Raw genomic sequence first — 26,179 nt, 5'->3', positions numbered from 1 at the left:
TAGCCTGGAAGAAGGCTCGGTGGAACCGTGGTGAACCGGGAAAGGGTAGTGGCCCGCCGGTAACGACCCGGGGAACCGACTCGGAAACCAGAGCACAAAGGGGGGTACTCAGACCCTGAAGCTAGGTCCAGAAGCTACTGGGGGCTAACTAATTCACTGATTACGGCCAGGACTAGAGGTCCTGTCCCACCCAAAATCCCGACTGAAGGCAACAGCCCAACGAGGGGGATAGAAAGCCACCGCCACGGCTCAGAGATCCCACGGGCCAGCGTCTGCGGGCAAAGGGTTCCTCAGGCAACCAAAAGCCGGGAGCAGACTCCTGAAGTTGCAAGCGCAGGTAGTCCACCATCAAAAACAGGTGCAGGAGAAAGTTAGAGCCCACCAACCGGGTCGGGGACCAGACTGCAGCCGGCTGCGGGCACCGACCACCATCGCCTTGGTTTACCAGAGACTCGTGTGTTTACTAATAGTGAGTACATCAGTGCCCTCCGGCCGCCCATCTCCCTGCACCGCTAAATTCCCCCAACGAGTCCCGGGGCCACCATCCCTGCCCACGGAGGTGTTAACAACTTGCTTCGCAACATCTCCCCCGGGTGCCCCGTAACTGCAGCGGTGGTGTGCACCTTCACCACATCCCGTGGGTGGCGTCACGAACTTAACACGGCTCCGGCCGTACACCTACGTCCCCAAACCGCAAACCCCTTTTTGATTGACGTGACCACAGGACCCCTGGGTCCGGAGACCCTCGAGCCACCCACTGAAGGTCCGGACCCGAGCGGCTCGGCTGCTGAGTACGGGGCGGTACACTTCAATTTCTGGCGTTACGAACAGGATACTTACCCATCCACTTACCTTGTGGAAGTGCGCCTTGAAGTGAAGTCAGCAGTGGTCCGTTGCAAAATCCGCCATCTTGCCGCCATTGTTTGGCACGAAGGTTCCTGCCAGAGTCTTCTTCCCCGCAAAAAGAGCGTGAAAACTGAGGCCCCCCTGGGAACTCGGCCACAAAGAAAAGCCGGAAGTCGTAAAATGAAACTTACCAGCCGGCGAGAGGAGTGCCGCGAAAAGACATGGGGGGGGCGGGTGAAGATTCTCCGACATGTGACCGAGCAGATAAAGGGCAGGGACTCCAGGATCCTGCCACCCTTCTGGTTCCTGGACCCCGAGAGAGCGACATGGCTGACCCGTCCGGCAAGCCCGGAGCACCGGAGCCCGCGCCCAGAACAGCGGCATGGGTGGAAGCCCGGACAATGCAGATGTGTCGCTGCATACAGGCCCAGGCGCGCTTCCTGATGGAGCTGTGGATGGCCGAGATGGAGCAGCTGGCTGCGGCCGTGCGAGCACGCGAAGTGGAGGCAACTTTAGAGGAGCAGGTAAGCGACCCATGCCCCTATGTCCCCGAGGGACCGGCCGATCAGGCTGAGGGACCCGGTCTGCCCCTGCCCTCCATATTGCCTCCCTCGCCGCCCGTACCGTTTGCCGCTGCTCCCCCACTCAGTTCGCTGCCACCAACACCGGCAGCGGAGTCCATACTACCAACCCACGAGGACCTGCCTGCAGGAGCCGCCGGCGGTCAGCCCGTTGCCACCCTGGCACCAACACCGGCCCCGAGGGAGATCAGCTTCCGGAGGGTGCCCTGCCCCGGTGTGGACCCACCGGTCCCAGAATAAGCCGCGCCCCCCAGTTGACCAACGCCCCGGCAGTTCGCCCGGCCAAGATGGAGGTAGCTGCCGACCGGAAGTCGGTCCAGCGGGCAAAGCTGGCTGCTCCCAGAACCCAAGCCTCGGCTGAGACACCGCGGGGTTGCCACTGCCGAGCAGCAGAGCCGGCCGCAACACTGTGTCTAACCAACCTGTTGGGGTTCTATGAGGGGGTAAGTGCAAACCTGGATAGTGGTAATGCAGCTGATGTGATTTATTTGGACTTTGCAAAGGCATTTGATACTGTACCACATAATAGCCTTATACAAAGCTCCAGAAGCAAGGACTGGGGGAAACTATATGCACCTGGGTAAGGAATTGGCTAAAATATAGGAAACAAAGAGTAGTCATAAATGGAACATTCTCTAAATGGGCCATAGTCAGCAGTGGGGTGCCGCATGGATCTGTGCTAGGAGCAATTCTTTTTAATCTCTTTATTAATGACCTTGTGGATGGGATTGATAGTAAAGTGTCAGTCTTTGCTGATGACACCAAACTATGTAGGATATTAAAAACTGACCTTGATAGTATAATATTACAAAAAGATCTAGATAAGATGTCAGAATGGGCAGATACTTGGCAAATGAGATTTAATGTTGATAAATGTAAAGTAATGCACCTAGGACGGAGTAATCCTATAACTGCGTATACATTAAATGGAAGTAAACTCGGGACTACAGAACAGGAGAAGGACTTGGGTATTCTCATTACAAATAAGCTGAGCAGCAGCACTCAATGTCAAGCAGCAGCTGCAAAAGCAAACAAGATTCTAGGGTGTATAAAAAGAGAGATTAGATCCCGCGATCCCAACGTATTATTACCCCTCTATAAATCACTTGTAAGGCCACATCTGGAATATGGGGTCCAGTTTTGGACTCCACATTTTAAAAAGGACATTCTGAAGTTAGAGTCAGTTCAAAGGCAGGCAACTAGACTACTACAAGGAATGGAAGGCCTCCCATATGATGACAGGTTGAAAAAGTTAGGTATGTTTAGCTTAGAAAAAAGACGTCTCAGAGGAGATCTCATTTATATGTATAAATATGTGTGTGGTCAATATAAAGGACTGGCACATGACTTATTTCTTCCGAAGACAATACTAAAGACCAGGGGGCACTCACTGCGATTGGAAGAAAAGCGATTCCGGCAGCTAAATAGGAAAGGGTTCTTTACAGTTAGAGCAGTCAGACTGTGGAATACCCTACCACAAGAGGTAGTAATGGCAGATACTATAACAGCTTTCAAAAAAGGGCTGGATGGTTTCCTCAGTACACACAACATTGTTGGTTATAAATGACTTAGTGACCAAATGTAGAACTGGTGGAGGAAGGTTGAACTAGATGGACCTAGGTCTTTTTTCAACCTTAGTAACTATGTAACTATGTAACTGTGGGGTTCCCCAAGAAGGGTGTCGGTCGTAGCCAACACGGGGGAGCTCCGGCTGGGCCCGACCCCTGTGCAGAGTGAGCCGGAGCAGGCAGACGCTCCGTACTGGGAGCGGCAGCAGCGCCAGCTGGGCCGGGAGATAGCAGCCCACGAGAAGAGAAAAGTTGAGGTGCTGGCTCGGACCATCCAAAAAAAAGATAATCTGAGGGACGCCACCTTCCGGGTGCGAGGCCCGACGCACAAAGGCCAGGTCCAGTACTTCGACCCCCGGCACGGATGGGGGTTCATCTTCGAACCGGACCTGGACACAGAGATCTTTGTGTCCCGGAGGGACGTCTATCCCCACCTTCCAATGGGCCACCCAGACCTGGAACCCGGTGAGTTGGTTACTTACACCCGGCATTGCGGGGAGAGGGGATGGTTCGCCCTCGACGTTAAGAGGAGGGTGAGCCACAGTGCCCGGAGGCCCACCCATTCCCCTCCCCTGCCATACAGTCCCATTGATGATGAAAAAGACTGCTGAATAGGTAGCGGTTCCCGGCTACCATCCTGCCCGTCCCCGTTGGGACCCTGTTGACTTCCCATTGTTTTACCCCCATTTATACAAAAAGACAAGGCCGAGAACTGGCAGGCCACCCCAAAAACTATTGGGCCTTGTAAATAGTCCCTGACCACCCTTTTCATTGTCCTACAGTCTCCGGAGAGGCTGGTTGGAGGAAGGGCCTGCGGGAAATTGTAGGCCGAGGTCCCGTCACGATGCAGACTGGTGACTACCCTCCGGGTCAGGGGTCCCCTGGACGTGGGGCCTCTGAAAGAGACTGCCGGGTAAGGAACTAATTACCCGGCCCATGTGGGCAACACCCGGACCCGAACCCGTTTCCTGGACTGGGGAAAAGGGGTGCTGACCTGGTTTTTAGAGGCAGCACCAGGGTTAGGTTTGCTTGGGTGGGCAAAATGGAAAGGACCCGGTCCCGTCCCGTTCCCAGTTAATAAAAGTGTTTTATATTGCAACGTTTAAGTAACCTGCCTCCGGTAAGGGAAGAAATCCACAAATATGCTTGATTGTATCAAAGTTATTATAATTGTACATATGTTCTTATCTTTTCCAGTTAAAGCAAAAATAAACCGGTGGTGGTCGGACAGCCCGCGGACGGTCTGTGGTTAACCAAGGGGGAGTGTGACGCCCTGGCCAGGCCAGTTAGTCACAGATAGGGCCCCGCACTACACCGTTCCCTAACAGGTGACAGTAGCCAAACACATAAAACCCTAGTCACCTCCCTCAGTGCTTGATGGACACACCAGGGGGCGGAACCAAGCAGTTGGAAGACACCCACCTAGGAGTCTCAGACAGCCTGGGGCGGGAAAGTTTAGTTCTGTTCTACAGTTCAAGTCTAGAGGTCAAGTGGAGAGGTGTGTGGGCTGGAGCTGTGTGCAGCTCCAGCAGAGGAAGGACCCAATCTGAACCGGTGCAAGGGTAGGAGCCCTAGCACTGCTGGCTAGGAGGCAGACGACAGTCTCCGTCTGCAGTAGCCGGGAAGACAGCTCGGTGAAACCGTGGTGGACCGGAAAAGGGTAGTGGCCTGCCGGTAACGACCCGGGGAACCGACTCGGAAACCGGCGGAGCACAAAGGGGGGTACTCAGACCCTGATGCTAGGTCCAGAAGCTACTGGGGGCTAGCTAATTCACTAATTGCGGCCAGGACTAGAGGTCCTGTCCCACCCAAAGTCCCGACTGAAGGCAACAGCCCAACGAGGGGGATAGAAAGCCACCGCCACGGCTCAGAGATCCCACGGGCCAGCGTCTGCGGGCAAAGGGCTCCTCAGGCAACCAAAAGCCGGGAGCAGACTCCTGAAGTTGCAAGCGCAGGTAGTCCACCATCAAAAACAGGTGCAGGAGAAAGTTAGAGACCACCAACCAGGTGGGGGACCAGACTGCAGCCGGCTGCGGGCACCGACCACCATCACCTTGGTTTACCAGAGACTCGTGTGTTTACTAATAGTGAGTACATCAGTGCCCTCCGGCCGCCCATCTCCCTGCACCGCCAAACTCCCCCAACGGGTCCCGGAGCCACCATCCCTGCCCACGGAGGGGTTAACAACTTGCTGCACAATATCTCCCCCGGGTGCCCCATAACTGCAGCGGTGGTGTGCACCTTCACCACATCCCGTGGGTGGCGTCACGAACTTAACACGGCTCCGGCTGTACACCTACGTCCGTCCCTAAACCGCAAACCCCTTTTTGATTGACGTGACCGCAGGACCCCTGGGTCCGGAGACCCTCGAGCCACCCACTGAAGGTCCGGACCCGAGCGACTCAGACACCATACTGCAGCAAAGTTTAACTTGCCACTTTACACAGCACACGCCTTTAAAGTATCACATTACAGCGTTATTATTCCCATTTTTCTAGATTGATATTGTCATGTCTTGGCTTTTGAAAGGATGGAAAGACTTCATTTCGTATTCTTCATGGTGCTCACATAATGAAATTTGCCAATTTTCTTGTCCGAGAGTCCACTATCAATGAACAGAATGATGCTGTTTCTCTTTTCTTAGAAAATCTTCTTCATGACTGCTCAATGTGTAAGAGGGTAGACGTATGGTTATGCACCCCCTGAAGACATCAGTTGTTTTAATGCATACATTGGTTAATGTTTTATTTGTTTTTTTTTATTTTAAAATGCTTCTGAGTGATTACGCCATGTATTATTCCTCTTGGCCGCAGTACTAAAACTAGCCACATAAGGTCATTGGTTTCTTCCTGATATGTTTAGATTTCCCTGTGAGCTGCAGGATACTGTGTTTAGATGGTTTGATAGGGAAAAGGCGGCGTATCAGTTAGACCCGTTTCACACGTCAGTGAAAAACACAGACGTTCTTCACTGACGTGTAAAACATGCACAAGTCCCTCCGTGTGCCGTGATTCACGGCACACGTGGGTTGTCTAAGTGCAATCCAGGCTCCGTTCTCCGTGGTCCGTGATTGCACATAGAGATTAACTCACCTGTGCCCGATCCCGCTCTCCATGGTGCTGAACACTCCCGCGGTGCAGCATACGGCCGGCGCTGACCTCCGCAGCAGCTGCTTCAGCTGTGTCGTGCATTTATGAATATGCACGACAGTAATGAGCTGGCTCAGAAGCAGCAGGCAGAACAGGCTGCAGAGAGCGTGGCTGGAGATGGGTGAGTAAAAATGATTTTTATTTTATATGCACGTTTTTTTCTGGCACGTGTTTCACGGATCACACCACTGCGTGGTCCGTGGGACATCAGTGATGCCAGAAAAAAACGGACATGTCTCCATGTGGCAATCACGGATACGCGGGTACATTGCATGGAGACAAGGTCAGTGAAAAATCACTGATGTGTGAGTATACCCATTGATTATAATGGGTCTGCGTATGTCAGTGATTCCGGTGCGTAGAAAAAAAAGCACAAACGTCCCAGAATCACTGACGTGTGAAACAGGCCTCAGGAGGAGAGGAAGTTCCTGTTTTAGAAGGTACTTGGGGACTAGAAGCAGAATAGAAAGGACATGAAAAGAAGGCGTGAGTAGACCAGACTCAGGATGCAGCATTAGCTCTCAGAGCCTGAAAAATCTTTAGCAGTAGAAGGGACACCTATGATGCAATCTTCTAAAAAGTGCGGAGATAGTGTTGGCTAGTGGAAAGGGGATCTTAGTGAAGAAATAACGACCGACTGAAGGACTGTCACAATTTGACTGTAGGATAGCAAGGGACAAGGGGTTCCTATGCTATCTCTCATGCTAGGGGACTCTGGGCTATCAATGTCCTCAGGATTTCCCTTGGTGGTGGAGATACCTTAAGCCTGCTTTACACCTTACAATTAAGCATACGATATCGTATGCGATGTGACACGCCCCCATCATTTGTGCGGCACGTTCAATTTGTTGACTGTGTCGCACAAACGATTAATTGCCGTCACACGTACTTACCTACCATACGACCTCGATGTGGGCGGCGAACATCCACTTCCTGGAGTGGGAGGGACATTCGGCGTCACAGCGACGTCACATGGCAGCCGGTCAATAGAAGCGGAGGGGCGGAGATGAGCAGGACGTAAACATCCCGCCCACCTCCTTCCTTCCGCATAGCCGGCGGGAGCCGCGGGACGCAGGTAAGCTGCAGTTCATCATTCCCGGGGTGTCACACACTGCGATGTGTGCTGCCTCGGGAACACTGAACAACCCGACGTTCAATTTTTAGGTTTTGAACGACGTGTATGCGATCAACGTTTATTCGTTCAATCGCACGTAGGTTTCACACACTACAATGCCACTAACGATGCCGGATGTGCGTCACTTACGACATGGCGCCGCCGACACATCGTTAGATATATTGTAGCGTGTAAAGCCCGCCCAAGTCTCATGCCTTGCTATATTATTAAATAAAGCTAAACTGTTCCCCTACTCCCCAGGGAAGGAAAGAGCAGGAGTGTGCGAGAATACAGATTTAGACAGATAGGAATAACTGAAACTGAGTGTCACTCTGCACACTCTCAGGACTTAACAATTAGAAACTAAAGCATAAAGCAAGTGAACCAAGACAGCAACAAAAAGACAAATAGGTTAACACCAAAACTGCTCACAACAATATAACATACAACTACCAGGAAGCCTGGGTAAATCCACCTTTGCAGGCCAGAATAGACAAACTATAGCTGGCTCTATAAGATCAGTCCAGCCAGCATATATAGGAGAAAAGTGAATATGACTGATTCTCCCACACCATGTGACAAAAGGAGATTAACAACCAGACCAGCCGAGATTAACTCTTGCTAGCCTGCCTAGGAACTACAAATCTGTGAGTTGATGCCTGAGTCTCCCTGCACTGATCAGAGAAATCAGAGAAGTTAGAACGCAGAGTACAAGTGTCATGGTTTTGTCTCCCCTGTTACATGGCTAGGGGGTGGAGCCTTTCCCTGAGCCTCATTTCCGGTGCCTGGACCCTTTAAATGGCATCATCTCTGGTGAACCGACGCCGGCTATAAGCTAAGCCTTTCTCTGTTGTGACTGCTGGTCCCTGTTTTTGATCGTGATTCGTCTCCCATGTGCTCCCGTCCTCTGTCTGTGTCTCATTCTCTTGATCTCCGTCTGTCTCCCCTGACATACCTTCATTCCTTTCCTGCCCGCTTTTTGTCCTCTCCCCTTCCTACCTCCCCTCCTCGGTTGCTTCCTCTGGTAATGACCTCGGCCTGACCCCGACCTTTCTCCTGCGTGTCCCTCTGGTCTTTTTCTGCTTCTCCTGTATTCGACCCAGCCTGTCTGACCATCCTCCACACACCTCATGGCATCTGCTCCCCCTGCTGGTGCTGTAAGGTATTGCATCAGCACACACTGCTTCAGCTGCCTGGCTGATTTTGCACAGTACTGTTTCTATCCATCAGGACTCCAGCTCCCTCTGCTGGTGTCCTGACAGCAAGAATCTGGAGTTTTCACAGATCCTGACACTGCCATGACAGTTGGTGATGCTTGCAAAAAACCTCCTTGTGAAAAGGAGATTGCCACAGAGTAGCAGCTCTACAAGTGGCCCTTGATAGGTAAAAGTTCAGTGCCAGAGGTATAGCAACAACAGCAACACACTTGAACCTATGTGGCTTTATATGTGACAATGTGACTATAGGATAGCGAAGGACAGGGAGTTCCTATACTGTCCCTCACACTAGGGAACCCTAGGCTAGCCCTTACCTCCAGATTAATCATCATGGTGGAGATGCCGGTATTGCGGGCGGGGGTCGCTGCCGCTTCTCTGGGCCCGCTCGGATCCGGGGTTCCCTGCTGCGGCTCAAGTGGTGACCGTACGCGGGCTCGCACGGCCATCCGTCCTCACAACCGTCATAAAGGGGGATATTTACAGGGGATTTGTTGTGTCGGTGACGCCACCCGTGGGTTGCGGTGAGGGATGGTGACACCGCCGCTGCCTGGTGATGGGGCGCCCGGGACTGATGGAGAGGGGCAGCAAGATGGGATCCCCTCCACGGGTAGTGGAGGTGTAGTCCCGGGGCCTGCAGTCTGAACACGGGAGTGATGGCTGCTGGAGGTGGCGCGTCAGGTTGGACCGGGGGTCAATGGTGTACTCACAGTTCAGTAATTTCAACAAGTCCAGTGGTAAACCAAGTTGCCAGTGACCGGCTGCCGTTGGAGGGTGTATTCGGGTCCCACACCCGAGTTAGTGAACAGGTGTCCCTTCCTCCTGCATGCTGTGTTTTTCTCTCCTGTTGGACGAGTTCGCATGGAAGTCCACTTCCAGTTCTGTGTGTATTTGGGAGCTGTGGCCCGCGAAATCTGACCCTTGGGATCTCTGTGGGTTCTGACGGACACCCTATCCCCCGCGTTGGGCTTCTGTTTCGCTCTCTGGGCTTTGGGAGAACAAGGCCTGAAACCTCATCCTCTGCCGGTTAATTAACAAGGGGGCATGCGACCTTCCTCGTCCTAGGGTCCAGGCACCCCGTCTGTGCACGGCCTCCGGACAGGATTCCCACTGTCGGCACCAGCTACGACCCTGCCCCGGTCCACTTAAGGTTTCCCGCGACTGGATCTCCGTCGCCTGTGGCCCTGTTCACTGTCTGCACCTAGCCGGGTAGTCCAAGGGCCCCTACCCCTGACTACACTTCTCTGTCAGCTCCACTACCAAACTCCACTACAACTGTCAGCCTCAACTGTCAGTACTCTTGTCAAGACTGTTCAAACTCCAAACTTCATCTACTGTGTTCCCGCCCCTGACACCTCAGGACCCCTAGGTGGGCATTCTCATCCGCCTGATCCCGCCCACTGGTGTGTCATTATTGTCACAAAGGGGTGGCTAGGCTTTAATGGCTGTGTGTTGTATCTGGGTGTGGGTTTTTGGTGGTAACAAGGAGGGTGGACACTTTTGTGACTACCTGGTTTTGCCAGGGCGTCACACCAGTGTCCCCTACCTTACTATACTTCTGAATAAAGCTAATCTGTTTCGCATGCCTCCATGGTAGGAGAGGCAAGAGTGTTATGGAAACACAGATTAGAAAGACAGGGATAATAGAAACTCAGTCACACTGCAAACTCACAGGAATGAACAGTAAGATACTAAAGGGAAAAGCAAGAGATGTAATGCAGCAGCAAACTGACAACAAACCAAGGATTAACACCACAACTGTACACAACAAAGATTTCATACCCACCAGTAAGCCTGGATAAATCTACCTCTATGGCCAGGTATAGTCAAGCTATAGTTGGCACCACAAGAACGGTGCAGCCAGCATATATAGGATGAGAACGAACGTGACTGGCTCTCCCATAGCATAAAACCAAGGAGACTAACAAGCAGTTTAGCAGACATTAACTCTTCCTAGTCTGCCCATGAATCACAGGTGTGTGAGTCGACGCTCGAGTTATCCTGCGCTGATCACAGAAATCTAGGAAGTTAGCAGACAGAGGGCAGGATTCTGAAGTGTCCTCAGATCCTGACGTGGCCATGACAGTCGGCGATGCTTGCAAAAACCTACTTGTAACATTATATCTATAGGATGCAGATAATCCAGCCTTCCCCCTACTCTTCTGTGGCGTCTGTTAAAAAGAATAAGATGACATTTTTAACTCACCCTGCAGAGCCGATTCATTGTAAAAAGCAAAATGGAAAATGTATAATTTATTATTCCATGTGGGTGAGTTTACTCAAATATAAAAGCCACATTGTTCTTAAGTCTTGGACTGTTTTCTTTATTAAGGTTATGAAGACAGAAGGTAACACACACTGTCCAATCTTAGAGCAGATGAAGGCCCCAGACTCAAAGGTACCAACACCACAACTCCACACTTCCATCACTCAACACTATTTTCTGTAGCGAGCAAGTCAGGGTGCAGAAAACACAGCACTTACCCATGGCTACCTCCACGGGCACGTTTACAAATGAGAAAGAGAGGTGGTCATTCTTAGGAGTCCTATTTCTTGGAAGATTGTTGATTACCAGGTTATCAGAAATAAAGCTATGGGTGGAACCTGGTTGGAAAAACTTCAAAGAACCCAATGTTATAAAAAAGTCAAATGTTAAAGTCTCATTGTTTGAGAGGTGCAGGGTCCTATTTTACAGCAGTTATAAGTATATTTTTCTCCTTTACATAATATAAATGTTGACTATAACAATATATATGGGTGAAAGCGGCTCAGATAGGCTTTTACTTTCTTATCCTCTTTACGATTGGCATGGATTGGAGTGGTTATAAGGTCACTAACTTTTTATGTTTTTGTTTACTTAGTGCCTCATAATCAGTTACTACTTTTATTCTATTCATATCTAAGAAGTTTTTGTGTTTTTTAAAGTATAAAAGAAAAAAAAATAATGATGACCTGTATCAAAACTATAAGATCGATGATGGCCTGACAACCGTAAGGGGGTAAATATAGTGAATCGATTGGAAAAACCATAGTGGCCTTTCTCAGGTCCTACTGCTTGACTCCTGAACAGAATACGAACTGAGCTGCAATACTTGATAATAACCACTGTATAAAGTGTAGAGCATTCTGTCTCCAACGTCATCAATACCTTAGTCCTGGATAACCCCTTTAGGACCAGGTCCATTCCCTTATTGATAAATCTGGGGCACTCAGGGAGGCTCATGGACTGTTCAGACAGCATCTAAGTACAGTATTATAAAACCTCCATCACTGTATTATCCTTAGTAAAGGACCTCAGACCTGAGGAGGAAGGCCTTTTTTTACCTCAATGGCCCCTTCTGTTGGAATAAAGCATATTTTTAAGTGTTCCTTTAAACAGTGATACTATAAGCTTTTTTTTCCAGCAGATATAGTTATGTTAACAAGTTTATACAACTGGGCAGATGTAGTAAAGCACTACCATTTATTTCTAGATTAAAAAAAAGTACAATATTTGTGCGAGTGGTGTAAAAACAGGTCAGGAATATACGGTACCTAGGTCAATATATTGTTATTAAATTGTACAAAAAATATAATGTGTTTGTGTTGCACTTGGTCATAGGAAAGAATATGTACATCACTATCATTAAATTAAGACAATTTTTTAATATAAAAGTTTCAAGTAAAACAACACTGTCAAATAAAAATAATAATAAATACTACAAATAGATTCATTTCAGGGATGTCCTTTTGTTCGATGCACTCTGTAGGCTTTTGTCTCCTACTTGGTACTGTAAAACCAACTTCCTAGTTGTTGGATCATCTTTAGAACTGATAGCGACATACAAGTATTTGCAATCCTGTGTAATGCAAGTCCCTTCCCAGTAACCGTCCTTACCGAGGATCAAAGGGATGAAATCTTTTCCTTTTATACTCACTTCAGCAACATCAGGAATCCGAAGCTTGAAGGAAACATTGCTATTTTGGGGTAAGACACCTTCCAGTGGCGTGATAACTTCATATTGCTCAGCCCAGTCTGTGTATGCTAATGGAAATATTGGCCATTTCACTGTGGGGTTTTTGCATATAATGAGGTAGTTACATTGGTGTTTGTACACGTTACTATTTTTTGGTTTCACATTCACATGCAGCACATATGTTCCAGGCTTTGGAAGGTGGACCTTTATTTGCACATTGCCCTCTGTTAGAGTTTGGAAGACATGTCTTTGGGTCATCTCTGGAGTCATTTGTATTTCATCAGAGTGTAAAGTAGGAAAAATACTTAATTCCCTCAACAATGCAAAACTGATAGTAAATCGACCATCTTCTGAATAAATTATAGGATCAGGGTGTGAAGGCTGAATGAGACCAGCCTTCTCTGTATCTGTACCTGGTCCAACTGGATTATGGAGGCTAGAAGGAAAAGATGGCCACTTCACCTTGGGGTTTGAACATGTTACTAGATAATTACAGATGTAGCCTGCAAAGCCATCAAATATCTGGAGAACGTAAGATCCAGAGCGCGGGAGGCGAACATTAAGCTCTAACTTATGTTTCTGTGTGCTCTGTATGACATGCTTAGCCTCGGGTTCCATATTTACTTCTTCAGACTTGAGACTGACGGTTACATTTAATATTCGATTAGTAGAAAAGCTGAGGGTGAAGCATCCATCTTCCGTGTGCACAATTGGGTCTGGATGTGAGGGTTGCAGCAGTCCAGCCATTTCTGTGTCTTGACTAGGACCAACTGGATTATGGAGTATACTTGGAAAGGGTGGCCATTTGACTTTAGGATTTGAGCAATGCAATAAGTAATTGCAGATAAATCCATTATTACTGTCAAATATCTGGAAAACATAAAAACCAAAGTTGGGAAGACGGATATTAAACTCCACTTTATGTTTTTCTGCCCTTTGTATCACGTGGTGTAGTATAGTCTGTATCTTATCAGACTTTAAGCTACTGCTAAGTTTTAGATAGTTGTTGAGCTTGAAACTGATAGTACAACATCCATCATCTGTACGAATAATTGGGTCCAAATGGGAAGGTTGAAGAAGACCGGCCTTCTCTGTGTCTGGATTGGGGCCAGCTGGGTTACGTATCAATGCAGGGAAAGGCAGACATGTGACACTGGGATTTGAGCATATTATGAGATAGTTACAGACATATCCCACATCAGTATCAAATATTTGGAGAACATAATGACCAGATTGCGGAAGATGAACACTAAACTTCACTTTTCGCTCTTGTACGGCCTGCATGACATGATTAAGAATGTTCTTTCCTTCACTGGACTTCAGACAGGCTGTAAGTTTTAGCTTTTTCTCCATAGTAAAACTAATAGTACAGCACCCATCGTTTGTATAAATGACTGGATCTTCATGTGAAGGGGAGTGAAGACCTGTTTGCGCTGACAACAAGCTTGGACCAACTGGGCTGCTGAGGCATTTGGGAATCTTCATCTGAGTGTCAACAACTTTGCAATCTATTCTGTAATCCAAAACCATCTGGTAAACACCTCTTGTATCTTGTCTCTTTGCATAAATTTGTAAAATCTGTTGACCACTCTTTTGAGGATAAATATCAAACTTGGCTTCACTATCAATGACTCTTAGTAGACCTGGATCTTCTGTTTCTTGTAGAGTGAAGAGGAAAAGCAGGTTCTGCTGGCTCTCTATTGTTATAGATACTTTCCCTTTTTCTAAAAAACAAAACCATGCATAGTTACTAGAATAATATTGATCTGCGTCATGTCATAACTAAATGTATTTTGTGAGAACCAGGAAATTATTTGACACACAGATACAGTGGGGAAAATAAGTATTTTATACACTGCCGATATTGCATGTTTTCCCACCTACAAAGAATGGAGAGGTCTGTAATATTTATCATAGGTACGGTACACTTCAGCTGTGACAGACAGAATTAAACAAAATCCAAAAAATCACATTGTATGATTTTTAAATAATTAATTTGTATTTTATTGCATGAAATAAAAAATTGATACAATGGAAAAACAGAACTTAATATTTTGTAGAAACCTTTGTTTTACAGAGGTCAGATATTTCCTGTAGATCTTGACCAAGTTTGCACACACTGCAGCAAGGATTTTGGCCCACTCCACGATACAGATCTCCATCAGATCTTTCAGATTTCGGGGCTGTCACTGGGAAAAATTGAGTTTCAGCTCCCTCCAAAGATTTCCAGGTCTGGAGACTGGCTGGGCCACTCAAGGACCTTGAAATGCTTCTTAAGGAGCCGCTCCTTATTTGCCCTAGCTGTGCGTTTCGGGTCATTGTCATGCTGGAATACCCACCCACAACTTATCTTCAATGCTCTTACTGAGGAAAAGGGGTTGTTGGCCACGGTTTTGCAACACATGACCCCAACCATCCTCCCTTCAATATGGTGCAGTCATCCTGTTCTCTTTGCAGAAAAACACTCCCAAAATATGATGTTTCCACCCCCATGCTTCACAGTTATTCTTGGGGTTGTGTTTATCATTCTTCTTCTTCCTCCAAAGACGGCAAGTGCAGTTGATACAAAAAAGTTCTATTTTTGTCTCAGCTGACCACATGACCTTCTCCCATGCCTCCTCTGAATCATCCAGATGGTCATTGGTGCACTTCACATGGGTCTGGACATTTGCTGGTATAAGCAGGGGAACCTTGTGTGCCCTGCAGGATATTAATCCATGACGGCGTGGTGTGTTACTAATGATAATCTTTGATACTGTGGTCCCAGCTCTCTTCAGGTGATTGACCAGGTCCTCCCATTTAGTTCTGGGCTGATTCCTGACTTTTCACATAATCATCCTAACCCCACGAGGCGGGATCTTGCATTGAGCCCCAGACCAACTAAGATTGTCAGCCATCTAATGTTTCTTCCATATTCTATTTGCGCCAACAGTTGTTGCCTTCTCACCAAGCTGCTTGCCTATTGTCATGTAGCCCATCCCAGCTTGTGCAGGTCTACAATTTTGACCCTGGTGTCCTTAGACAGCTCTTTGGTCTTGGCCATGGTGCAGAGGTTGGAGTGGGATTGATTGAGCGTGTGGACAGGTGTCTTTTATACAGGTAGCAGGTTCCCACAGGTAATGAGTGCAGAGTAGGGAGGCTTGTTAAAGAAAAAATAACAGGTCTGTGAAAACCAGAATTCTTGCTGGTTGATAGGTGATCAAATACTTATTTCATGCAATAAAAAGCAAATTAATTATTTAAAAATCTTACAGTTGATATCATATCAATTAAATATTAATACATATTACAGTGTACCTACAATAAGAATTACAGACCTCTCCAGTCCTCGATTTTACTTCATAAGTACTTGGCTCAAACACAATTAAAAAATGAAGTTAAAAATTTGTGTTTTTTTTTTCAACACCCTGTTTCTACCTACAGATGCAACGTGGGGAAACCTCTTTCCCTATTGTTCTGCTGAGTGAAACGCGCTCATGTGGAAACAAGGTCAACGCCATCAATTATCTAGTGAGAATATTTTACCTGTTTCAATAACAGCTGTTTCTGGCTGTGTGGAAATCAGTCCTAAGCTGTAGAAGTGGCTTCTGCAGTGAACACTTAGCACAAACTGCTTCTGAGACACTTCTGGCTCCAGTAATTGAAACTCTGTTTTCTCCGGGAAGTGATCACCAATAAAGAGAGCGGGATGAGTCAGAAAAAAAAACTCATTGTATCTGCAAAAAATAACCAAGAAAAGGGGACATAGTGAAAAAGTATCACTGATAAATCTGTGGAGAATTATATGAGATATCGCCCTCAAGTCCTTCATGAGCCAGATATTGTATTGAATTAGAATAACTTTTGTTTGACATTATATATATTGTCCATGTTCTATACATGAAGTATCTACTATAAATACCATCGCTGGTGGATGACCTTTAGACTTTTGATCAAAAGGTTAACTCAAGTTTTTTAGGTGTGTAGCAATAGTGGAATTTATGTATTCATTAATTCCAGAGTGTTTGTGAGTTGCCCACCACAGCGCTGCAGCGGGACACTGCGGGGACTTCTCGGTAGGGACCCTTCTGGCCACAGGTATGTCAGGTTCACTTTCATAGGAGTCATGACCCCACTCTCGGTTTTGCGGTCAGGGCGAGGGGTGACTGCCACTGCAGTTTAGCGAGCGTCTGGGGCTGATGGTAATTGCAGTTAGATGGTGTAGCCTCCCGAGAGTGAGGCTGGCCCCAGGGGCTCGGGTAAGTATGTGTGGAACCACAGGTCGCAGAAGAACTCACACACAGTCCAGAATGTCTTTCACGGTTTTTACTCACGTTCAGTTGTTCACTGTGAGGTAACCCGGGCGATGCTGAGACAAACTGCAGGGAGAACCAGGTATCCTTCAGGCTGAAGTAAAGGTGACTGTAAGCTCGCCTTCCCAGCACTTCTTGTTTCGGACAACCCCCGACTTGAAGTATATGGGATTCATCCATGGAAGTCGCATCTGCCTTTTCTCCCCTTTCTGTCCCGTTTGCTGGCAGCGTGGACCAAGTAAAGATGGCTTCTCGCCCTATCACACTTATGGGCCCCCTCGTTGCTGCTGATGTTTTGGACTCTGTGTTGTTTGGTGTGGGACTTGTTGTCCACCCCACTGGCAGGTTTAGTAGGTAGTTAAACTTGAGCCTACTTCGGGAACCTGTTTCCCCTGCGTGCCTTGTCTGCCAGGAGTCCCCGTACTCAATCACCCTGCTTCTTCCTGAGGTGTCTTTCAGTCTGACTGTGTGGCAACCGAACTCCCCCGCAAACAGCCAGTACACTTGCAGGGTCTGACTAGCGTGTCTGTGTGCCCACTCTCCGCTTCAGACTCGGTTTGTGAGTCCTCCTTCACTGCTTCTCTCTGACTCACTACCACTGCTCAACTCCTTCCAGCTTCTCCACCGCACCACTAGCTGAGATGTGGAGGCCATGCCCCCTCCTGGGTCTGCCCAGGGGTCCCCTCTAAGGTGTGTGTGAGCCCTGGTTAAAGTGTGCCTGTGTGTCCACACCCTACTCAGGTTTTGGGATTACCTATTTGTACTCACCCAGCATGGGTGCAGTACTCAGTGTTGCCTGACCAGGTCAGGGGCGCCACATTTGAATAATATCTGTATATTGCATAGGTCTGTCTTTCACCACACTGCAAATATACGTTAGTGCTTTACTTGCAACATTGTTATAAACGTAATAAAATTTATAGAAAGCAAGTCCACGCTCAAAATAAGTATCTAGCAAATGACTCCTTTAACAGCCTATTCAGTTGCCAACTGGACTTCTTTTCACAAAAAAAGTCCGTCCTCTTCTCCCTGGTTAATATCGAAGGCACCTCTAGAAATGCTGGAAGTCCTGTCCAAAGATCTTAACCTACAGGACTGGACAAGAAAAGGTGCCACTTCGATTTATGATATCATGAATGGGAATGTCATGCTGACGTTCGAACAAGTACAGGAAAAAATGAAACTCCTCCCTAAGGAATTTTACAACTACCTTCGAGTCAGACACACAATACAATCTGTTTTCAGGGCCCCTATTAAAATAAATAATGAATTAATTCACATTCTATCCAGTTCTAACACTCTGCAGGCCTGAAGCCGATTTACTCGCTACTAGGATCCAAAAATAGGTTTGTCAAAACCGCACCATTTTTGTCCTGGGAGAGAGAACTGAATAGGAGTGGAAACAATCATTATCCTTTGCTACTCAAACGTTCAGCTGCGCATCATATTTTGAATCTCACATGACAACGGTCCTAAGGTGGTATTATACCCCAGTTAGACTTAGCTATATGTTCCCCCAGACCCCTCCACTCTGTTGGCGCAACTGTAGCTCAAAAGGCTCTCTTATCCACATCCTGTGGGAATGCCCCAAAATCTCATCTGTGTGATCCCACACCTTCCAATTAATCTCCTCAGTGGTCAACACAGCAATTCATCCCTCCCCAGAACTGTCATTACTCATGCTTAACTTACAGAAGATCCCGGCCCGAGGTAGAGTGGTGTCTGCACACATTTTACTGGCCACCAGAATAGCCATTACAAGGTACTGGAAAACCTCAGGTCTCCCCTCTAATGCAGATATAATTTTTACTATGAATAAAACTTGCGCTTTTGAAAAAATGTTAGCCCATAAAAATAATAATTTCCAGAGGTTTAGGAAAGAGTGGCAAGTGTGGATAAACTCGCCATTGAATTTGATCCCTGTTTGATTGACATGTCCAAGCTAATTGCACTAACCTCGAGTATTTTATTTTTGTTGTTGTTTAATTTTCATGTTACCATCCATACTGACTGATGTATTATTGCACAAACAGTAAGCAAAGTGTTTTCAAGATGTATGCTGAATACATTCATGTTTCAAGGAAAATCAATAAAAAATAATTGGTTAAAAAACCCCAAAACAAAACATTGTTGGAAACCTCTTCCACTTCTGTGATATAGCTGAATGAAGTATGGTAACAGTATTAATTATACGGATACAGCCTGGTTATAGGGCGGAGTATTAAGTCAGAAAGAAATGCACTACACTCTTTTTGACCCTATAACAAGGCTGTGTCCGTCTTCCATTATAGCCTGATCCTTTTTGCCCAGACGTGTAGGTTTTCAATCTAGATAGTGGCATTTCAGGTTAGGTTCCCGGTATACAGAGATTACCTTGCCGTGGTGACCAGGCACACATGCATTGGCCAACACATAAGCTAAGTATCTCTCTTTTTCAAATATTCCTATAGCTGTAATGCAATACCAGAGTTCCCTTATTCATTGTTAGTATTCTAGGGTGCAGCTGTATGTATTTTGTAGTTGTATTCTGTTTTCAACTCGCACCTGTTCACACCTTTTGGATGTGCGGGTCAGTCTTTTTAAGATATTAAATATAAACACTACACTGAAAATAAGCCCTAGTCGATGTTCAATAATGAAGTGCAGCTGAAAAAGTTAAAGAATAGTGCAGGACATATTATTATAGAAAGCAGAAACCCCCAAAAGAGAGAAGGAAAAAGACAGAAGACCCTGCAATCATACTCACCAGATGCCGAACGGGAGGACATGCAGTGGAATGCATCAAGAACCTGCGGTGGAACACACATCCACGCTCAGTGTGCGCTTGATTCCTGTCTCGTATAAGTGTTCTGATATTGGCTTCTGACCTCGGACCTCTTCCTGACCATGTCTCTGTCAGCTCCCTGTACTTTATACGTTACCACCTGGCTTCTGACCTTGTACCTGTTCCTGACTATGTCTCTGTCTGCTCCCTGAACCTTCTACGTTACCTCCCGGCTTTTGACCTTGCACGTCTTCCTGACTATGTTTCTGGCTGCTCCATGAATCTTATACATTACCTCCTGGCTTTTTATCCTGGCTTGGCTTGTCTGACTACCCTTCCAATCATACTGCCCGTAGTGTCTAGCATCACAATTATACTGTGTCAGAGGCTGAAGAGGCCATCATACTATGTGAGGGTAGCTGTGAGACCAATTCACTGTGTGTGTAGGGGGGAACTATGGGACTTCATACAGTGTGTGAGGTTCATGGGTGCATTATAATGTGTGGGGGCTTGTAGGAGATATCATATGTGTGTGGGGGATATGGGTCATCATACTGTATGTGTGCGGAGGCGGTTTGTGGACATCATACTGTATGGGGGCTATTGGGATATTATACTGGGTGGGGAGCTTTGTGATAATCATACTGTCTGTGAGGGGGATTATACTATATGGAGGGAGCTGTTGATCAAGCTACATCTATAGTTATTATATGTATATACTCAAGACTGAATAACAAGAATGGTATAATGAATACATTTTATAAAACAAATTGTTTAAAAGAACTGAAGTCCTCAGTGGTTGATACCTTTTAATGGCTAACTGAAAAGATGGTAATAATTGCAAGCTTTCGAGACTACTCAGGTCTCTTCATCAGGCTCAGTATAACACAAAATCTGAAGAGTCACATATTTATACACAACAGTTCTCTACTGGCTAACACGGTACAAAGATATATTTTACTTGTAGATTTTATAAAAAACCAGTAAATTATATTGCTTTGAATCCCTGCTACAGGAAATTATAACATTGTATAATTAGCCGTATCATACCTTATATTAGCAGCAGCGAGTCAAGATACTTGGCTCTGCTCAATATTAAGAGTTAATAATTAAAATAATCAGAAATACAGTAAGTTAGCCCTTTTGGTTTGACCATCCTCAACAGTCATGGTTTCTCATGTGGCCCCCTTGGAAAATTAAACGTTTACCCCTGCTATAAAGGCATACTGGGTGCCTGGGTGTGACTTTCTGCGCTTCTATAAAATGTTTGTCTATACTGTATGTTTCTGCCTTGAGTAGGAGCTCTAGAACTGAGAATAGTCAAGGAGTCTCTTGAGCTCTATGTTCTTGTCATTAAATGCTTAAATCTTTTAACTTGGAACATCCAAATAAAAAACACAGTACTCACTGGAAAACAAATTTGCCGATATGCTCATCAACTTGTCCTGCTCCCATTGTGCAGTCCAGCAGGTGCCAACGTCCCTCCAAATATACCATGTTCCACGTGTGATCTGATTCCCCAGATATTGTCTGTCCAGGCTTGAACGATGCTCCCTTACAGTAGCCATTAACTGATCGGCTCTGAACACCAACAAGTCTGTTGGACGATAAGTTTACTTCATTAATAATATTTTACGTAAAAATAATGTACATGTAAGGATCCAAAAAGAGGTAGAACTATAGTGTAGGAAATGCCCTATTGAAAATAGTAATAAAGGTAAAATACATATCACTCATAGGTTTTAGGATGCTCAAGTAGGGTTTCTCTATGTGATACAATTTGTAGGAAACAAGTAGGAGCTCCAAGAGATGACAATGAACGAATAGTTTCATTTTTGGAATTCAAAAATAGTTCAAAGTTTAAGACTTACAACCCAGATCTTCTTCATACATAGGGATTAAACTAGGGTAGGAAAAGGGATGAAGCAATAATGCATAAGAGAACTGTAGGAGGTGTAAACAGCCTTAACACGATGCTGGTCCCAATTCCTACAGAGTTCTTGTGTATCAGTGATATTTGTGAAGCACGGACATCTAATTGAGGCCTTAATAACCCAGGAGATTAATCCAGGAGGACAGCCTCAGCAGACACGAGTGTCAAGTATATGTGCATTTAGTATTATTGCAATTAATCTAAAAAAATGCAAGAAAAAATTGCAGATAGTATGAAATATTGTCTGCAGTTTTCTGTATACAACACTTATGTAGAAAAAAACCTGTTCCTGTAGTCATACGAACATAACGCTATTTTGTTATAGATCACCCAAAAAAGCAAGTAGTGAAATTCTGCGATGCTGCCGCACGCGGAGACTATAGCTCACCATGGGAATGACAGTCTTCTTGGCTGTCAGCTGTCTATGGAGATGCAGATACTAAAACAGGGCCTTGAAGTAAGCAGAGAGCATGAAGAATGTTGATATGCTGCACCAATGTAGAAGGTGGACTTGCCCTGTACCTGTTATGTCATGTACTCTGTGTATTATATTATGTACTGATTGCATATGTTAATATATTGTCCTGCTAGCTGGGTGCAGGTTCCAGATACAGTAGAGCGGGACAGTCACCAAAGCTGCCATCTAGTCATCGGGCTGAGATAGCAGCAGAAGGAAAAAACAGGGTTAAAGGGGAAGTGACAGATGTGGGAAAGAGGATGGTTGGGAGGTCTCGAGAGGAGCCAATCTAGAATAGGGATCAAGGGTGAGAAAGTGTGGCCTCAGTGCTAGGACCAGTCAAGGAACCTTGAAAGGTCCAGAAGATCGGAGCTTATGGCTCACCCTGGAGGGCTTAGAGAGTCATCCGGCTAGAGAGCGCCGGGGCCCAGAAAAGGACGAAGGTGAACGGAATAAGGGGGAAGGAGACACAGACCCCAGAGCTTAAGGAAAAGATTTAAAAAAGGGTGGGGGACAGGTCGAGGGTTAGTACCCCACGTTGATAGGAAGGAAGCAAAGGAAGGCCATGTCTGTCATAATGGTGTGAAGAATAAAGTGAACTTTCTGGTTGGCTAATTGAGCTCCGATGTAGCGTGTGTTACTGACTGTTTACGACAATGAATACTAGCAGGGTGATGGACATCGGCCTAAAGGCACCAGTAAGTGTTGTGCATTACACCCAGGGTCCCACCCGAACACAGTGGCTCCATTGCACCTTCCTTCACCACCACATTGTGACATGGGAATACTGGGAGAAGCAGATAGCAGTAGGTGAGAAGGCAAGCTTGGCTGGTAGAATAAGGCACTGGCAAGGAGAAGGGGCTTAAATTCTGTGGGAAGGATGCTGCTTGTTGAGGCTTTTGTAATCTAATACAATGTGATGTGGCTCATATACAGTGAACTTGATAGGTTTGAGGGACACACAACTGTTCAATGTTCCAGTTCTTTAGTTAAGATCCGCATCCTTAACCAACAGTGATACTTGTCTGCTTTAACTGTTAAGATTTAGCATTGTAACTATGACGCTAACTTTGCCTCTAAAAGTAAATCTCAAAAAAAAGTTTTATATGTATTACATTGGTCTGTGTTGGTGTGACGCCCTGGACTAGCCAGGTTGAACAGAGCAGTTTCCCTTGGGGAGCAGAGAGGAGTAGTCTAGTCTTGACTGTGAAGTGGAGTGGAGTGAAGTTCAAGGGCAGACCTGCGTCCAGGTCTGCCATTGTCTACAACAGGTGTCTGGGTTGGAGCCCAGTCACCTCTGGCAAGGAGGCAGACGGTGGTGGCCGCCTGCAGGAGCTGGGATTACAGCTGGTGGAACCGTAGGGACCGGGGACGGACGGTGGCCCGCCGGTACCAAACCGGGGAACCGATTGGAAACTGAAGCACCAGGAGGGGTACTCAGACCCAGTACGAGACCCAGAAACAACTGGGCTGAGTCAAATCATCTGATTGAGGACTGGACTTTAGGCCCTTTCCCACCTAAGACCCGACTGAAGACAACAGCCCAACCATTAGGGTAAAGCCACCGCCTAGACATAGAGACCCAACGGGTCAGCGTCTGCAGGCAAAAAGGGCTCTCCCGGCACACACCAGGCTGGGGATCGGACTACCGTTACTCAGGCATTTCTACACAAGTGAGGTGCAGGAGAAAGGGGGAGACCACCAACCTGAAAAGGGTAAAAGCGCAGCCGGTTGCGGGCACCGTTCACCATCTTGTTTGGTTTACCAGAGACACCTCCTCCATATTTGGAAGTGAGTGTGAATGGCTCCACCTGCACCTGTGTTGCCTCCACCTAGTGGGGGTTTAGCTGTATCCTGCTGGAGAAGTAGTAGTCTTTTGGCCTGAGCAATATACAGCTGCAATTCCATCTTGCTGTAAGTAATGATATTTTCTTTTTTGCTTTTTTATATGGTTTACCAGAGACTCCAGCGTGTTTGTAATAGTGAGTACAACAGTGCCCTCGGGCCGCGCACCGTGCTGCACCGCACCAACACGCCGGTATCATCCATTCCCCCGCTTCAGCACCTCCCTCGGGCCCCCGGGACCATCATCACCCTACCCACGGAGGAGTCAACACCAAGCTTCGCAACACCGTCCCCAGGAGCCTAGTCAACGGCAGCGGTGGTGTCGATCCATTCACCACAACCCGTGGGTGGCGTCACAAACTCAAATCCCCTACAAACAACCGCGGCTCCGGCCGTGGACCTCCCCACCGAAGTCCCTACGTGTAGCGCCAACCCCCTTTCAGAGCGACGTGACCCCCGGGTCCATGAGGAGCTTGAGCCACCCACCGACGAGCACGGATCCGAGCGGCTCAGCAGCCGGCCGAGCCCCGGGGCGGTACATTGGCACTTGTGGGAAATTGCCATGCTACAATTATCATCTGACCAAAATCTGACCACACAGGGCATGTTTCTAGTTTGTAATCATTGGGACAAATAGATCTGCCTAGAAGCTGTGAACATGGACTATTTCTCCTTAAAAAATTCTTAACCTATAAGATCCTCTACCTGCAACTTGTGCTATATAGATATTGATTTGGCTAAAAGAAGATTAATTTATGGCCATGAAGAACCTCACCTGCACATGCGATGAAACAGTGAGCTGTATCCTGTACAAACTCCTTTCTTGGTACGAAAGACGTCTTCTGGGTCAGAGGATGCCAAGTCTTTATTCTTTAACGCTGCTGTGTCATACTCTGAGATATCGAGACAGAGAAAATACTCTAGTAAAGTACCTTGTAAAGTCTTGTTAAGGAGTCCTGTAAAGTACAGCCAGTACATTCCATTATTAATATTTACTTCTGTTATACATTTAAGTTATATTTAACAAAAATCTTTCCATAGTTTTTAAGAGTTTTACTGGCCAATAAGAAATAAAGGATTCTAAAATATGGCAACTTGCAGCAAGGTCATTAGGCCTATTTTTGGGCAACAGACCCTGATTGTAATAAATTGCTCATTGATGAAGTGCATGATTTTTTGGGTAGGGTTCCCTCTGATAACCTATTAGCCATTACTGATGATATATTGTATCAGGTAGCAAAAGAAAATACTATGCAAATGGACACGCATTGGTTCTCCAAATGAAGGGTTTAGATTAACATTTTCTCTAGTTTTTGGGAGATACAGTCCAAGACTGAAAAAGTAAGGGGTGCTTTACACGCTGCGACATCGCTAACAATATATCGTTGGGGTCACGGTGTTTGTGACGCACATCCGGCGCCGTTAGCGACATCGCAGCGTGTGACACGTACGGGCGACCTTCAACAATCCCAAAAGTGGTAAAAATCGTTGATTTTGGAGAGGTCGTTCTAAAACCAAATATCGTTTGGGCACTAGCGATGTTGTTCGTCGTTCCTGTGGTAGCACACATCGCTATGTGTGACGCCGCAGGAAAGACAAACATCTCCTTACCTGCGTCCACCGGCAATGCGGAAGGAAGGAGGTGGGCAGGATGTTACGTCCTGCACATCTCCGCCCCTCCTCTGCTATTGGGTGTCCGCTTAGTGACGCCACAGTGACATCGCTATGACGCTGAACGCACCTCCCCCTTGAGGGAGGGATTGTTCGGCGGTCACAGCGACATCGCTGAACAGGTATGGGGGTGTGACGCTGCCGTAGCGATAATGTTCGCTACGGCAGCGATCACCACATATCGCACGTACGACGGGGACGGGTGCTATCGCGCTCGACATCACTAGCAAACGCTAGTGATGTCGCAGTGTGTAAAGCACCCTTAAGAGTCCAATCACCTACTACAAATAACATAGCAACAAAGTTGTAATTATATGGGGATCAAATGTAGGAGTCACAGCCTATTTCTGGTGCATGAAATAGCCCTGAGGACCTTTTTCCCACATTGCAGAACCTTCATTCTTGTAATTAGCAAGCCTATGCCTCTGCATATCAAATACAAAATACAGTAACGCTATGTTCACATGTCCTATAATCATTTCAGCTTTTGGATCTGTTTGGAAAATGCAAAAACGGATCCGTTAACGGATCCATTGGCTCTCCATTGACTTTAATGGTGATGGATCTGTTAACGGATGTGACAAAATGTGTCATCCGTTAGGTCCAATCCGCCAGCCATTCGTTTTTAAAGACGGACAAAAAGTTCTGCTTGCAGGACTTTTCTCCAACGGATCCAAATGTGGATGCCTAAAAAATCTGTTAAAGCATAATGGGAGTCTATGGGCAACGGATCCGTTAATAAAGCATCCATTCACCCATCAGTTAACAGATCCATTGCACATAGACTCC

The 26,179-nt window shown here is 46.7% G+C and overlaps 1 protein-coding gene across 1 annotated transcript in view; it reads right to left on the bottom strand.

Moving 5' to 3' along the window:
* Positions 1-12,139: 12,139 nt before the first annotated feature.
* The window catches only part of LOC142297316 (uncharacterized), a 39,600-nt gene continuing 25,560 nt past the window's right edge, over positions 12,140-26,179 (bottom strand). Inside the window, exons 9-12 of the mRNA XM_075341554.1 lie at positions 24,495-24,612; positions 20,893-21,081; positions 15,954-16,144; positions 12,140-14,152 (exon numbers count right to left, since the gene is read on the bottom strand). Of these exons, the coding sequence (XP_075197669.1) occupies positions 12,183-14,152; positions 15,954-16,144; positions 20,893-21,081; positions 24,495-24,612 (2,468 nt within the window). The 3' untranslated portion in view covers positions 12,140-12,182. The remainder of the gene's footprint in view (positions 14,153-15,953; positions 16,145-20,892; positions 21,082-24,494; positions 24,613-26,179) is intronic.

Source organism: Anomaloglossus baeobatrachus, chromosome 3 (assembly GCF_048569485.1).
Source record: "Anomaloglossus baeobatrachus isolate aAnoBae1 chromosome 3, aAnoBae1.hap1, whole genome shotgun sequence".
NCBI classification, from domain to species: domain Eukaryota; kingdom Metazoa; phylum Chordata; class Amphibia; order Anura; family Aromobatidae; genus Anomaloglossus; species Anomaloglossus baeobatrachus.
The sequence above is the reverse complement of the archived record's forward strand: the minus strand, read 5'-3'. Positions and strand labels throughout refer to the sequence as shown.